The sequence below is a fragment of the Colletes latitarsis genome, chromosome 1 (assembly GCF_051014445.1).
Source record: "Colletes latitarsis isolate SP2378_abdomen chromosome 1, iyColLati1, whole genome shotgun sequence".
Classification (NCBI taxonomy): Eukaryota; Metazoa; Arthropoda; class Insecta; order Hymenoptera; family Colletidae; genus Colletes; species Colletes latitarsis.
In genome coordinates, this window is record NC_135134.1 from 50,299,433 (window position 1) to 50,315,711 (window position 16,279).

At 47.2% G+C, this 16,279-nt stretch overlaps 1 protein-coding gene across 2 annotated transcripts in view; it reads left to right on the top strand.

Annotated features, from left to right (window-relative positions):
* Nucleotides 1–16,279, top strand: part of LOC143340409 (uncharacterized) — a 41,031-nt gene that overhangs the window by 7,472 nt on the left and 17,280 nt on the right. The window contains exons 1-2 of one of the 2 annotated variants that reach the window (XM_076762447.1): nucleotides 6,853–6,954; nucleotides 13,368–15,331. In XM_076762447.1, coding sequence (XP_076618562.1) covers nucleotides 14,364–15,331 — 968 coding nt within the window. In that variant the 5' untranslated portion in view covers nucleotides 6,853–6,954; nucleotides 13,368–14,363. Of the gene's footprint in view, nucleotides 1–6,852; nucleotides 6,955–13,367; nucleotides 15,332–16,279 lie in introns of those variants that run through there. The other variant, XM_076762357.1, reaches the window with a different exon arrangement.

The following is a 16,279-nucleotide window of genomic DNA, read 5'->3' on the forward strand; positions in this document are numbered from 1 at the left end:
AACGTAGGGTTACGGGAAGTCGGCCAGTACTCTTGCTTCGTGTGTCGTCGACTTGTGCGGTCCGGGGTCCGGCTGTAATTTTGTAATTTTCCTTTTTTTCCCACTATTCTGCCGAGACGGCGTCGTTTTACCTTTGCTCGGGGCCGGTTGCGTCCTCCGCACGTGCTTTACTTTCCCATCCGCGATACGGTCGCATTAGGCTAAGGTTCGGCAAGTGAAAGAGTAGGCTAGGGAACCGGGCCCTTGTCCACTCAGTATATTCTTTTCAGGCCTAACGTGCCCGTATCAGACTTGAATTTTTGTCAAAAACGTTACTCCGACCGAGCAACGAATTCGATAATAAAAAAAGAGTTAATCGACGACGTTACGAAAAATCTTTTGATCGAGATCGTTCCGTGTCCCATTGTGCGTCGTTGGACGCTTGACTTATTCGCGAGGAATCGGAGAAGGGATTGGAGAGACCACTCGTTGGAAAAAGAAGTAACGCGAAGACTCGTCAACGAGAGTGACTCTCCCTGTAAATGATCAGAAGCACGCCGGTCGTACAGTTCTTGCCCTTTTGAAGCGGAGACGCGAGTCGCGAAACCGGCGTTCACCAGTTCCACCAGTTCGATCGTTGTTCTTCGCGATTTTTCGCTTCGTGGCTGTCGAAGATCTCTTCGAGGACGAGATGAATTGGACGAGGTGCTGCTGGAACAGCGAGCACATTGAAATCAGTCAAAAACGACGTCGAACTCGATGAAAAACTAGGAACCGGGAACGTCTCTTGCATTTTAAATAAACGAACGCGTGACAAAATACGTAATAAGTTTAAGATCGATATTTAGTATCGTTTTCTTTCGACTGTAAACTTTTTAAATATTCCTTAAAGTAAGTTTTTGATTTTCGCAAGAATTTGGTTGTTTTCCCCCATCGTACGACGATTGGAAAACGCTGGGCATAGGAAGACAGAGAAGGAGGATGATCGCGAGAGAAGCAAGAAGAAGTCAGTGGACTAGAGAGTGAGAGAGAGAGAGAGAGAGCAGAAACGAAAAACCGGAGCCCAATGTCCATTCAGCAGGCACCTGCCACGTTAAATTCAACCGGGCCAGGGCTGGACGAGCGCTTCCTTCGAACGGGCCAGCGTGAAACAGAAAGAAAGAAGCAAATGGATCCACGCGAAGGATGAAGAGAGACGATTCGAGCCAGGAGGGTTTCAGACGGAGGACGAAGACGCCAGGGACAGCGAAGGAAGACGAGGAAGAAGAAGGAAGAAGAGGCACCCTGTAGGTACATCTCTCTTACATCACTCTGGGCCTGGTCGTCCTTCCCAAGCATGGGGGCCAGACCAAAGAGAATGAGCAGAGATATCGCGCCGATAATGTAACCTTCTTTCCCCCGATTTTTCTCTACCTCATCCCCTGAAATTTCAGACCTTTCTACCCAACATTTGGTCCTGGAGCAAGGGGAGTTCCTTTTCGATCGGAGTCAGAAAAGTTCTACACTTAGGCAGTCGTCTACCATTAAAGTCGTTCGCGTTGAACGATCCAGCCAGATCGAAGACGGTTCTCGGGATCGAGAGAAGCAGTCGAATAAATCTGCAATTTGCCAATTTCTCCTGCGAATCCGCCATTATGCATCGCGGCCCGCACAAACCGGTGATCGATGTCGGTGTTATCGTACGATGGCATTCGGGAAACAAACACGAGGAAGAGGGAACTCGTGGGAGAGCGGGAAGACATTTATTATTCGAGGGATAAGTGCCTCCGCGAAGGAGTATAATGAGTGTAAACGTTGGCAAAAACACAGCAAGGGTGGTAGGGGGAGATATTGATGCAGGTAACTACATTGTTGGAATGACTGGGCGAATTCGTCGGAAGGGAAATACGCTTGAAGCGATTCCGACTTGCTTTGACGCCGCTGTACGAGCCAGCAGGTAGCAAGGAAAGACTCGCGCGTGTGTTGCCCGCCGTGGATGCAATTTCGCGACTGCATTGAAAGAAGCATTTATGTACGATCGCGCGATTACTCTCCGTTATAACAGTATACCATCGCGTCTTAAAGAGCCAGTTAATAGAAGGGAAGAAGCATCGAATATTTCATTCGAATCGTTGTCTTCGAGGTCTCGATGAAAATAAACGGCTAATCTATGGATCCCCTCGGGTGTTCGTACACCTCGGATCAAGAATCACCGATCTAGACAACAATGGTGCTCACCGTCCGTCTTTCGATACTTTCGCGTCGCATTTTTTAGCGACTCGACGGTGATTTAATACTGGAATTTGGTTGAGGAGGCTTGGAATTGGGAAAGCCGGTACCGCGACGCAGCGAATACTGAAGTCTGGTTTCATGAATCACTTTGACTGCGGATAGCCTCGTTTTCAGGAATGAGAAATAGGACGATTAATATCGGGTTGTCTCGTGACTCGTGTGCTTTTACACGAGGACTCTGTAATGTAGCGATCAAATTGGAAGAGATACGCGAGATATCCGATGCCAGAACTCGATGGAGTGGGTAAAGAGCGAACCGAATAATGGAATTCGTAAAAACGAACAGAATATTTATATGGATATCGAAGATACAAGGCAGTGTGCCGGATTTTTTGAAAAGCAATTATTAACGTCGACGAAAAGTAGATGTTACGTGGAAACTCCGAAGTCCGCGAACAATGAATAAATTGCGAAAGCGCTGTACCAGAATCGAAATCAGAATTACACCCACGGAAATCTTTATTGTCTGTTCGGTGGGACGTGGAAGGTTCGTGCGTTATGAACTGTTGCGTCACGATCAAACAATAGCCAGGGAGTTTTATTGCGAACGAAGTATAAGATAATTAAACCATTAGATGAAAAATAACGAGGTTCGGTCACGCGACGTATGGTTTTGTTCCATCCGGATAACTCGAAATTGCGTGTCGCCGAGGCAACTTTCACGTAGAATCGTAAGACCTCGGTCGTTAATAAAGGCTCATCCGTTCGTTCGATTTTTCTCTCGTACGAATCGTTGTATCAGGAGTCGTCGAGAAGTGGAGAGAGACGATTGTAAACGGGTGGAGCGAGCATTAGTAGAGTAACATGATAGTTACGGATCGGATTGAGGTAAGAAGCAGAACAGGTATTGCTTGGGAGCTCGAGAGATCCGTCCCATGGGGTACCATGATGTAATAGGAATCTCGATAAAGTAACTTAACGAATCAATGTAATTTTAACATAATTTTCATGGTGAGAGTGGAACAGAAAATTTGTTTACCCTGACCACGGCTCAAGAAATAAGCGTCCCTTAGTAAACACGTAAAGTCTCGCTAAAACCGAATGTACCTTGTTCTTTGCTTCTTTTAAGCAGTATCGAACGACCCGCGGAAGATAGTTTATAGACATAGGCGATATCTCGACCTTATCTCGTTGCTCAGATCTCTCAGGTTATCTCATTAAAGTTCTCGAAGGCTGCCCAGCTTTTCTCCGGGGGCCTCCATCGTATTTCTCGTTTCATCGTAACATTTTGCATCCCAATATTAATCTCCATCTCTACCCCGATGTGCTCCCGTTGTTTCTGCGCGCGTAACGCTGGGAAATCGTCGAACCCGATGGGCAAAAATAATTCATGTCGCGCAGGGCCTCGCGGCGTTCCCCAAAGTCCTTTCCCTTCTGCTACGTCTGGTCTTATGGTTTCAGGCATGCGAGCCAACTGTACCTCGCAACTGTTATCTAGGCAACGACCTTGCCTTCTCTCTTTCTCTCCCTCTCTGGTCGTAGCTCTCCGCGGATGCACTCCGGTGCATGTACCCGCGAAGCGCAAGTTCATCGGTCCGCTCGGAAAATCATTGACCTTGCAGTTGATCTAGCGTCGTTGCTTGGATTCCTCCAGTTCCTATTACGTCGTTCACCCCCCGTTACGCGGAAAGGCAGGGGAAACCGTCTGTCGCGACCGGAAAACGCCGTCCTTCCTTTTTCCGCGCTCGTGGAACGCCACAAGGCTTCGCTGACAATTTTACCGTCGCCCCCGCGACCCCTGCGAGCATAACTTCCTGCAGTTAGTACCGTTCGAGGCTTCTAAAACCCCCTGGACCCCTTTTCGGAAAAGCGTTTAACGTTTTATCGACATCGCAGCCAGCTGACGGCACCTTCGCGTCCTCGGGAGATTCCTACGACGATGCTTCTCGCGTATTTTTTTCGTCGAACGCGATCCCCGGGTCTTTGGAGTCCAACCTAAGGTCCGACGGAGAAAGTTTACGACGTTTCGTCAATATTACAAGTAGCCAACGGTCTTCGAGGTTCGTTTATATTTTCTTGCGCCTCGCGAAAGCCAATCTAGGTCCTCCTGGAAAAAGTTTACGACGTTTCGCCAATGTTAAAGCCTTCCCCTCGATTTTCCAGAAATTTTTGATGTTTTCGAATCGAACGACGGAGGCTGTGCCGCGCAACTATCGTAATACCAACAGTTTTCGAGATGTTCAGCTTCTAATGCGTCGAATGCGTAACCTCTGAACCGCGTTATGCGTGTGTACAACGAAAAAAAAGGCTCGTCTTGGCGAGGCGACGATTGCCGATGACTTAACTCTTTGCAACACGGTGGCTAGCTCGATAGACCACCCAGAAAATGTCCATTCAATCGTAATGGTTACCATCAGTACTTGCTTCGCCACCTTACTAAAGTATATACCACATTTTCGTGGTGGTTATTCTTGTTGAACGCTGGTTTTCTTTTTCGTTGGACAAATGTTCGATTGAAATTACAGTGTCTGTTAGCTTATTGCCACAAAATTCTTTCCACGAATTTCGTCCATCGTGTACTTGTAATGGGGAACATTGCGTGGATGCAGCCTTAGGAGGGATTCTCGTGCTGTTGCGATAATATCGAGTTTCCTCGAAGTAGGTAAACGTAGAGCGAATAAATTATATTGTATTATGTCGTACACGCAACGACGAGGAAACTGTTACACAGAACTCGCACTCGACGCGGACACAACAGGTGAATGGTGGCACATGTAACGTATTCGGTCGTAATGACGCTTCAGAATGGCTTGATTGTGTACACGCCATAAAACGTCAGTGATATCATTTCTTAATCGGGTAGGCAGGTGCTGATCGAATGATAAATGGACGTTTGGAACGACGGTCCAAACAAATATCTGTTGTATGTAATAACGTTAACAGCATAATTTCTTAACTGTAATATTGTATGTAAACGAATATAGGATTTTGTAATTAATATAATATGCAATGCGGTGTGGAATCTTTTTTCGCGGATGCAACGCGTCGTAGCTCCAAGGGGAATGCGAAATACAGAAATTGTAATCAAAGAAAGTGGAAATAGAAAATGCAATTAAATACTGTTCGTTAAATACGCCGGGTTCTAATTGAATCACGAGCTTTGAATTCTAAGTTTTCAGCGTTGCGAAGATTTTTTAGCTTCCCGGCTCCGCGGGATGCCATAAACGCGCGACCTTGAAACGAAACGTGTTATTACCATCTTTGAAACGTGTACTTCCCTCGGGCGAAATGATTCGAACAGTATAAGCTATTCAAGGCATTCGAGATAAAAAATTTCAGTATCGAGTCGTTTCGTAACGATTTATTCCAACGATACTTCCGTATGTTTCGCGGTCGAGAACAGTCATTTTGTTTATATAATTATTTTTAATACACGATCGTCGTTCTAAATAAAATACAACCGTGTCTCAGAAACCTATCAGCAACTATTTCTGTACAATATAAATTACAAGCATGAAAATATAGCGTCGGATAATATACAGGGTGTTCGGCCACCCCTGGGAAAAATTTTAATGGGGGATTCTAGAGGCCAAAATAAGACGAAAATCAAGAATACTAATTTGTTGATTGTGACTTCGTTAAAATGTTATTAACGTTTAAAGTTTCACCCGTACTGAATTTTTTTCTCAAAAATGTGCAAGATTTTGGGGGTATGTCTATTGACCAAAAATGATTGTAATTGACCCCCGCAACCGAAAATAATTTTTCCAGAATGATTTGAAATTTTTTTTTCCGTCGAAAAATTTCACACCTCGAATTTTTTTCTCGAAACTGCGTAGGATTTCGGGGGTATGTCTATTGACCAAAAATGCTTGCAATTGACCCCTGCAACTAAAAATAATTTTTCCAAGACGATTCGAAAGTCTTTGTTTTCACCCAAAAATTTCACATCTTTTCAAATTTTTTTCTAGAAAGTGGGTAGGATTTCAGGGGTATGTCTATTCACCAAAAATGATTGTAATTGACCCCCGTAACCGAAAATAATTTTTCCAGAACGATTTGAAATTTTTGAATTTAATTCTTAATAACTTTTTAACGAAGCCTCCATCAACAAATTGGTGTTCTTGATTTTCGTCTTATTTTGGCCTCTAGAATCCCCCATTAAAATTTTTCCCAGTGGTGGCCGAACTCCCTGTATAAAATTTATAATAACAACAGTATGTATTTTCTACGTACGTGGAAGTTAGTTTTCGAATGAATCTAAAATTTGTATTCGTTGTTCGCGAATAAAATGTTGGCCCGAGACGACTGCGCGTTTCTTTTCGAATATTATTCTTGGCGTTGTATTTCGAACAATGCATGTTGAGAGGTCTTGTTCCGTGACCACGAGCTCCGCAGAAACGAGTTTCTCGGACTGGCGGAGCGCGTTAAAGGAAATCGAGAAAAAGCAGCTCGAGTTACGCGAGAGCGGCTTTTCTGGATCCACGGACGCGTTGCTAGAATTATTACGAGCTTATTCGCCACGAGGGGTTTCTTCGATGACGGGTGAAGTCCTATCCGAGCCAGTTTTATCCAATTTCACAAATTCGCCGTCTTGCACTGTGGTTTCCGTCTCGTTCGCCCCCCCTCCTATCGTTTCTCCCCGTCCATTTGCCAAACACACACGACGCGTGGGCGTCGACGGACACGCAGAAATGATTCTCACGCGTCGGTCAAAGTAGTGATTCGTGTGTTTTGGAATCGACTGTCCACGTGGAACCATAGGTGCGTACAGTTTGTGTAACATTTTTAGCGGTGGAAGTGGAAATCAGAAGCGAAATTCTTTTAAAAAAAAAAACACAGGATCGCGCGCCTAATGATTTAAACAGGGTACTTAGATCCATTAATGGCGGATTTGTTTCAGGAAGATTTCCTCGTTTTACTTAATAGAGGAAGCGATATATTTTGATTTTGGGAACGTTCGTATCGAGAGCTTGCTCCTTCAATTATCCCTGTCGTTAATTAGAGCTTAATTATTGTTTTTACGATCGACTGTACCAGGTCCTCGGGCCCCGTATTGTCCGATTTAATGAAACACGGACGTCCGGCGCATATTGTTAATAATAAGATTACGCCTCTCAAAAAAGATCGCATCGATTTCACAAAGGCAAATGCCCCGTGAAAGTAATTTAATTCCAGCCGGTGGATGCACGGCCAGGAACCAACATAAATCACACGCGGCTGTATACACACGCTCGTGGTTGAATAGGACGCATTGTTCGCGAGTGAACTTTTCAGCGAACCGAGGGCCCAGACAATGTACCGCGTCGGGACGCGCTTGAAAGAAGCAATTCGAGTCCAGCGTTAATGATCGATTAATTTCAAAGGTTCCTCGCGAGGAACGACCATGAAGTCGAGACGAGCGCACGCTGTAGTCGGAGTCCGGGCCAATTTTATTTACGAATAACCGAACACTTGGTGCCCGTTCGCGGACTCGCCGGTTCAATTTTAAAGGATGAAATTATACTCGAAAGATTCGTCTATCCGATACTATCTTGGAGGCTATTAGAGATACAAAGAAGATTCTATCTCTAATAGACACTCGAGACCTTTGAGACTTCGAAGACTGTTAGGACTTCCAGACTTTCGAGACTACTGAGACGTTCGACGCTTTGAAGACTCCCGGGAATGTGCAAAATCTTGAAGGCTCTCGGTCGCAGTCGTGCAAGACGTTTCGAGACTTTCTCGAGTATTCTTTTCTTGAAACCGGGAGGAAGAGCGACGGGCTCGAACGTAACGTTTGCAAAAGAGAAGGAAACCTGTTCTTTGAGGGTTCGCGAATCGTAACGAAAGATTTTGACAGAAATATTGGCGAAAGAACTCGTACGACGGGGGAAGAACGATAGGTTCGTGACACATTCGTTCTGGCAGCAACCGGATCGAGTTGATTCATCGTCTTCCAATCGTTCCGTAGATTCTGCGCGTTAAATTGGCGCGTAAATAGAGGTTTCGTAAGAACGTAAGATACCACGTCTCGTTCCCTCTCTGTCTGGTATAATGAAGAGAGCACAGGACCCTGAGGAACGAATCGAGAAGATGAAGATCGGAGATTACGTTCTTTCGATTCACTTCTCCAAACGGTACACGCCATGAATGTATGTATATTGCGTGTACCGTGAGCCAATCGAGCACTGTTTGCAGAGCAGGGATTAGATAGATCGGAACGAATTGAAATCGTCAAACGCGGTACTTTTATAGCTATTTTTTACTCGGTGTCTAGGAACATTGGTCTGGCCAATGGCGTTTTTCCCCCCAATGTAACGAAATCTGTATCGATACGCGAATCAGGTTGTCTCACGTGCGAGAAGTTACGTCCTCGAAGTGTTAAAATTATCATGTTTCGCGACGCGATCACGAGCAACGAGCAAACCATTCTCGTCGTTTGCCATTTTAACGCGAAAATGATGTATGGCACTCGTTTGTACTTGATGCACGTGCAAGCGCTTCTACAGGGTGTCTCGCGAAATCTAGCATGGGAATAGCGTACAATGCATTGGAATAATGCATCGAATAACACGATATGTTTATTATCCGATGCATTATTCAAACGGGATACCTTAAAGTTAACTCGTTCTGCACAATTTCACACTCGAACTCTATGTCTCACTCCCGAACACCCTTCTTCTCATTCTTTAGTTCGTAAAACGAGGGCTGTACGGAAAATCTTACGTAAGAAAAGACCTTTTTCTTTACCGCGACTCCGAATTGGCGCCGTCATCGAAAAGGTTCGGTTGACGTTCGCAACGTGGTTTCCAACTTTACGACACGGACGTGACTTTCTCGTTATTTCGGAGATTTGGGATTTTCACGCCGCGTGGCCTTGGCAGTTTTCAGTTTGGTTATTTATGGACAGGAAAAGCGCAGATTCTAATTAGGACCGGAGGACCGGTGATAGTTGTCGGTTCTCAATAGCAAATTGACGTATCGTAAATTAAACGAAGAACGCGATGTTCCTGTATCCGAGGCCCGGATTCAGGAAATTCATGAAATCGTTGGAAAAAATTCCGGCGTTCCCACGCCTCTGTATAGTTTATCGTTTATAAATTGTGGCTTTCGATTAGAAAATACCAAGATCTAAATTCACTCTAGCGACGATGGAGCGTACTCTGGTCTTTGTAAAAAGGCAAGGCCTCCGAGGTCATCGATTTGACGATATTTTCATCACGATCGAACTGTTTTAAGTTTCGAGCCGTCCAATTTTGCTAGGAACTATGCACAGAGCCTCGAAGGGAGTCGAAAGGACGGCCGTAGGTCCCGCTCGAGGCGATCGGTTGGCGAATCCGCGGCGTTTCGAACGAAGACCGCTCGGTGGACTACAGGTGTTCCCCGAGGTATCGAATAAAAAAGCTAGAAATGGCGTTTGAGTCGCGCTATATAGGTGTATATGCATATGTATAGATACGGCGTGGTGAGCTTGGACCCGAAGCCCAGCGTGACCACGGCAGGCTGGACGTCCGGAATGCGAGCGGAACCCGTTTCTATGAGTCAAGTCTGGCTATTGACAACGGCCTCTCCTCGTGTAGATTCTCTCCGTGCCGCCTCTCTCGGGCTCTCCTTCTTCGCTCTCCTTCGCTGCGCAGATCCTTGCGGTTCAGGATCGTGCCACGTGATCTGGAACATCGCGGCCAGATGAAGGGGGACCTGCGACTGGAGCAGTGGGGGGAGGGGGTCCAGAGATTCGCGGGAACCCGAGTCATGTTACCCGGGTGAAAATCCAAAACCGTTGAGCAGACCTTGGGTGACGAGAGACGCCTTGGGTAACGGAGGCGTACACGTCGCGCTAACGAGCCAATATGGACGATTTAGATGGAGAAAGACCGAGAAACCGCTATTGCAAATGGTCTCTTGTTAATTTACGTTTCGATCGGTCGAAGCGGTTCGCGGAGACGTAGCTTGTTAACCCATTTCTGTCCCGAGCGATTCGACGAAGGGATCCTGTGACAAATATACAGCGGTCGACGTTTACTCGCGTTGCAAAGTCGTATTTTCGGTTTTTAAATCGCGTACAGTCGCCTCGAAAAGCAACAATACGAATTTCGAAGCGTAGAAAAACACGTTTCTATTAATTTTTGTTATTTGGTTCGCAGCATCATCATTGCGATAACGAGGCAACGCACGTAGCATTTAACTGAAGTTTAATTGTAATTAGAATTGTTTTTATTCATGCACCTATTCCTGTCTAATCTAAATTAAATAGTGCAACGCGATAATTAGCGAACTCGTGTAGAGTTTAGATCAAGAGAACTGGATTAGTAATTATAGTTTATAATTTTTGTTTCAATTATGCACCGTAGCGAGAGGATACGTGAGACTCGGAGGAAATTGCAATTGACGCGATCGTGTTGGGTAATTTCCAGGTGAATAATGTTTCTGAAAGAGAACATGAAAAGTTCAGGCGCAGAAAATTATAATTAGAAGTGGAATTTAGAATCTGTACTTACCATTATTATTTTTCGTTTCGGTCGGTTTAAATTCACGCATAGAGTACTTGTTAAATCCCTAATAGGAGTTGGAACGGTACACGTTAAACACAGTTTGTATTATTTTTAATTCGGTCATTTGGTCTGTAGGTAAGTGATATATTAACGGAAGAATTATTTATACGAGACTAACTAAAGTTACAATGTTAATTGATCGAATACTTAGAGATAGAAACTGGATCGGAACTATAATCATAACTAACGCAGTCACGCTGTTATGATTGCTTTGATTAGGCGGTCAGTTGCTATCTACGGTATTTTAATCGAGTCAAAAATCGACTGCATTATTTAACAAGTATCCTACGTGTTAATAAGCGTGATTCAGAAACTGATAAACCACTTGCGAAATATACAAATCAGACTTTACGTTGCCTTAAATCTCAGAAAAGTTTTAGATTCGCGACGCGAGTCTCGAGTGATCTTGAAACGCCACTGTTCGAACTAGTATCTCCTTATCGGTCAACTGACGATAATAGTATCCGGCGTTTAAGCATCGACGACGCTTTTCCTTTTACGTATACGCCGCGTTCGTTTTTGTCTAAGCTCGGTGTTGCATTAACAATTTGCGTTGCCTGGCGTTGAAATTACGGATAAATCGAGGCCGCAACCGTTCGAAGACTTTCGCGGCTTTGGATCGAAGGAAGTGCTTGTACGTTGCTGCAAAAAAAAAACCACAACTGTTGCTTTTCGTTGCTTGTGCTGGTACACGTTCGCGTTACTCGTAATTAAAATCAAGTTTGGAGATCTACTTTGCGTATATAGAGCTCGATAAGGGCTCTATCTACACTTCCGAGCGAAACAAAAAGCAGCTCGAGTGCGCTATCTTTAATTTTTTTACATCTCGAGACGCAGGAAGTTACTCGATTTGGTAATAGGATGAAACTCGGTATGATCTCATCGGTGGCGCGTGTTATAGTTAACGCGTTAGCATACTGGGGGCCCGAGGCGGAAGAACAGTCGGTTTCTTCGAAAGCGAGCAACAGAAGCGTCGCGAACGGTACAATCGTAGACTGGCCTGTTACGTTCTGTCGCTATTGCTTGGAAGAACATCAATATTTCATTGGGATTTGCATGTCTTCCGTGCACCGTTTCCATTCATCGATTTTAGACGAGAGAATAGCCTCGATCTTCCGGCTCGTACGACCGAAACGCGGCTCAACTCGAGCGTTGCGGGCCTCTAAGTGGACGAGGGTAACGGTATTAAAGCGAGGCTCGTTCGAAGAAGCGAGAAAGAACTGCAACTGACCCTTCGATAGAGCGATTAGTTTCGAGAATAGAATAATCGAACCGTTGGTGGAAAATTGGAGGATAGATCAGTCCTGTTTTCATCTTCCAAGAACGTATTTTCTTTGAATTTTAAAAATTCAATTACTTAAATTTGTTACCAGGAGCTCTAAAATTTCTAAAACAGGTAATAAATATTGATCGAACGATAGTTTTCTAGGCATGGAAAACGCACGCATCGCGTGATCAATATCGTCCAATGCAGTGTGACCTATATTACGATGAAAACACGGACGTGGAAAACGTTGGATTCTCTCGCGTTTTCCGCGATTCGCGTCGATTCGCCGAGCGTTTCAGCGTCTCGAAGATCGAAGCCGTCCCTCGATCCGCGTGGATCGCTCGAAGGACGACAGCAGGTTCTATTGTGAACGCAGCACAGAAGCGTGTTTTCTCCGTACGATCCAAAGGCGCGTCGCGTTACAATCGAGTTCATCGATCCATAATGACTATTCGCCCGCAGACACACGGCCTGTAATAACGGAATAGCCAATAAAGTATATCCTGCCGATTTAATCGCTACCCCTACGGTGCATGGCACACAAGATCGAATCGACGACTTTTCGCGTGATGATTCGCGGAATGCGAAGTTCTCGCGTGATCTGCACGTTTCGTCGAACGAGAAGGCGAAAGAGAGGCAAGACGGAATATTCGTGAATAACAATTAATAAAAAAAAAAGCAATATACGATAGACTCCATGCCCCATATCGCGCTACTTGCGAGCGTAATGCACGACTGGGGGCACGACTCCGTCGTTACATTTTCGTCGTGGAAATGATACGCGTACCGGTAATTTGATAATAAACGGTTGAAAAATTGCAGAGTCGTCGCGGCAGATATAAACGTCCCGGCTCTTTAATATCCCATTATGGGGAAGTTAACGACCGGAAAATATACCGCTCGACTACTCGAGGAAGTAACCTGCCACCGTGTCCCCCTCCCCGTGCGCCTCGCGATGCTGTAATTTGGACGCGTAACTTTATGCAACCGCGCCATGAGAACCCACCTTGTAATTTGCTGGTTGTTTATTGACTTACGCGGCGCTCGTAACTTTTTATCGTCTCCCGAAACGCTCGGTGGGAATCTATCGACGTACGTAATATAATTTTAATGCGACTTAAATTTGTACGGTAGCGCGTAAAAACTCCAATAGGATACTCCCCCGTAGGGAACGAAAATTCCTACGGACGCACGGAAACTCGAAAGTATTTCCAGAACTTCCCGTGTTCGGCTCGAACGAGATAAAAGCTCGAAAGGGACCCTACGCGAGATATGGAAATGGGTCACGGTAGGGGTAAGGGGTAGATTGTGGCTGGTATCTATCCTTCTTTTTACGGTCGGACGGTTCATTAATTATTATCTTCGGACTGTTTCAGAGGGACCATCTCGGAAGCCATGCCGGCTGACGAGCTCGCTGGAAATCGACACAGAGGCAGACCGAGGTTGCAGCCGCCCTAACGAACCGCTATTCTCATCGGCAAGGTCGTCCCGCAAATTTAAACATGCCTTAATCGTGGTTTCGTTTCGCCGCCAAGACTCGTGTCTCCAGTGACTCCGTCCCTCCCCGAAAGGGTCCCCGGGGTCGTGCGCGTCGACGAATCGCTGGAACCCAGAGCGGAAACGACCGTTAAAGGATACGCGGAAAAACTGGATTCGACCGTGTTCGTAGATACGACGGTATTTCCCGTCGCGGCAGCATCGTTCGCTCGCCGAAGGCGTAAACCGACTTTGAAAGACAGAGGCGAATCCAGTTCGTCGGTTTGAGGAAGCGACCGAACCCTGGACGCAATTATCCGCGTACCGATGTCGCTTCCTGTGCGTTCCACCTGATGTCGGACAACGTCGACGAGTTTTTGTGACCGGTGGAAGAAACGGTGGATGGGGGAAGGGGCGACGGAAATCGCGGACGTGTTAATAAGACAGCTGGAATGTCGAGGAAGTGAGCCGAAAGGATGAGAGACAAATGCCCGGTCGCAGGACTAGGACGATCGGACGCTTCTTGCTCCCCGTTCGAGTGATATTCGCGGAACCACGAACAGTAATTCTGGACCCCTGGTGCGATCATGTCCCCGGCGACGATGCTCTCTGTCGATGAACCCGCGCGTCCCTCGCGCTCGAGATGCTTCCACGAAGTCTGAGCGCGAAGGCGGCTATGTAGGCTGCCTGATGAACGCCGTCGCCATGGTGGAGCTGGTGTGCAGCAACTCCTTGAGCCCAGGAACGTAATCGTCCCGAGAACCCATCGATTCGCGTCTTAGGAAAGGGTGTCCCGTGTTTGAAAGTCCCTGAAGAGAGGCACCGCGACGCGTGGCGCCATGTAGAGGTGCAGGAAGAGGCGCAGTCTTCCTCTCGGCGACCCAGCGTGTCGAGTAATGCTGAAGCACATCCTAACGGGGCAACCGTCGTCAGCGGGCTCCAGGCATCACCACAATGACTATCAGGCGAGCTCGGGCTCGTTGCACGGCGGCCACCATCATCACCATCATCACTCCAGCCTTCATCAGGACCAGCACTACAGCCAAAGCGGGACGGTACGCGCGCCGAACGGCGGACGGGGCGTCGACGTCTACGACTCGGTGGTTCATCCGTCGCAGCAGAGGCCGGTGAACACCCACCAAGCCGCGACCACGCCGTCTTCGACGCACAGACACCCGCTGAACCACTCTCAGTTGAGCGTGAACAATCTCTCGCAACGACTGAACCACTCCCACGCCTTGAACCTCTCTACCCTGTCCACGTCGAAGCACTCGGTGAACAGCGTCAGTCCCGTGGCTGGCGGGAACAACAACAATAACAACAACAACAACAACAACAACAACGTGACGACCGCGTTGGGACAAACGGCGGTGTCGCAGGTGCCGTTGCACCAGGACAACAGGCCCAAGGTGAACGGAGGTTTCGACATCTCCAGGCTGTCCAGGTTACCCAGTCAAACGACACCCTCCCCAGCACCTGTGCTTCAAGCTGCGACTGCAGGTGGACAGTTAGCCGGCGGTGGTGGTTCCACCGCGTTCCCCTTGAACGCTTCCTGGTCCTCGTCCCTGTCCAGGAACCACAAAGACTACGAGGCCGGGGCCAAAGAGACCCTCACCAGCCTCGGTCTGTTGTGTCTGGTGTCCCTGCTGCTGGCGCTACTCTCCTTGATCTTCCTCCTGAAGATCTCGCCGTTAACGGTCACGCCGAGTAGCTTGATCAGCCCGGAGGAGTACACGATAGTGTACGAGGTGACGTTGGCGCTGTGCGCCCTCGCCCTCTCCCTAAATCTGTGCTGCCTTCTGGTCTGCGCCATACAGTTCCTCTTCACCGTCAAGCTCGTCAAGACTTCGTATCAGGGACACTGGTGAGTAGCTTCTTCTTTAATATTTAATATTCAGCAGCTAGTTTTTGATGTTTTAAGTAGACTCACAATCCCTACTGAATTATTTTACTTAATGTTGATTTTGGTAAATGAGATCCTTTTCTCGACTGTCGAGATTTGAGGAAGGAACAACGAGCACCTATTAAGGGTTAACGAGCGTCTTATTGATTATGTCATATCGGTATTCGTCAGGCGTCGCGAGGAACGCTCGAACCGACGAACCAAAATGGCGTGGTCGTATACAGCGATCGACCAACGGGGGGACGGTGGGGTGTGAGGGGGACCGGTAACCCGCGGTCCCCGGACGCGACTTTGACACGCTGGAATCCAGTTCAATTATTTTTCAGTTCAAATGGGACCGCCGGCAACTAAGATCCGTAATTAATTAACCGCAATAAGAAGGAGCATATACGCCGGGCTCGAAACGACCGTCGCGCGATAATGTTCCTCGCGACCTCTCGGCCGCGGCGCGTCATTACGAAATCCTTTAAACGCGGGCCGTTAACTTTTTTATCGAGGCAACCTTACCGGGGGGATGCACTCGCGCTGTGCAGGTGGATGCACGCTCGGTGCACGCTTCGTTGAAATGGTAGACGCGAGAGAACTCGTTGCGTGTGTGCGAGCGCGTAACCGTGCGTGTCTGGGATTCTGTGCGCCGGTTGTCCGGTGGGCTTTTTCTTTTACTCGCGATATAATTTACGTTGGCTTTTGCCGCGTCCGGGGAGCTCGCGAGCGCGCAAAATCGCGACGCGGATGCTAAACGCGCGCGACGATTCGCGGAACCGACATTATTGCCTCCGGAGAGAGATCCTTTGGCATTGGAAGGCCGCGTGCCGCTTATTCGTTCGTTTCGATTCGTTTCTTTGTCGCGCAACGTCGTACGCGCGTTGCAGTCGGGGCGCCATCTTGGAGAACGCATCGCGTTCGTGA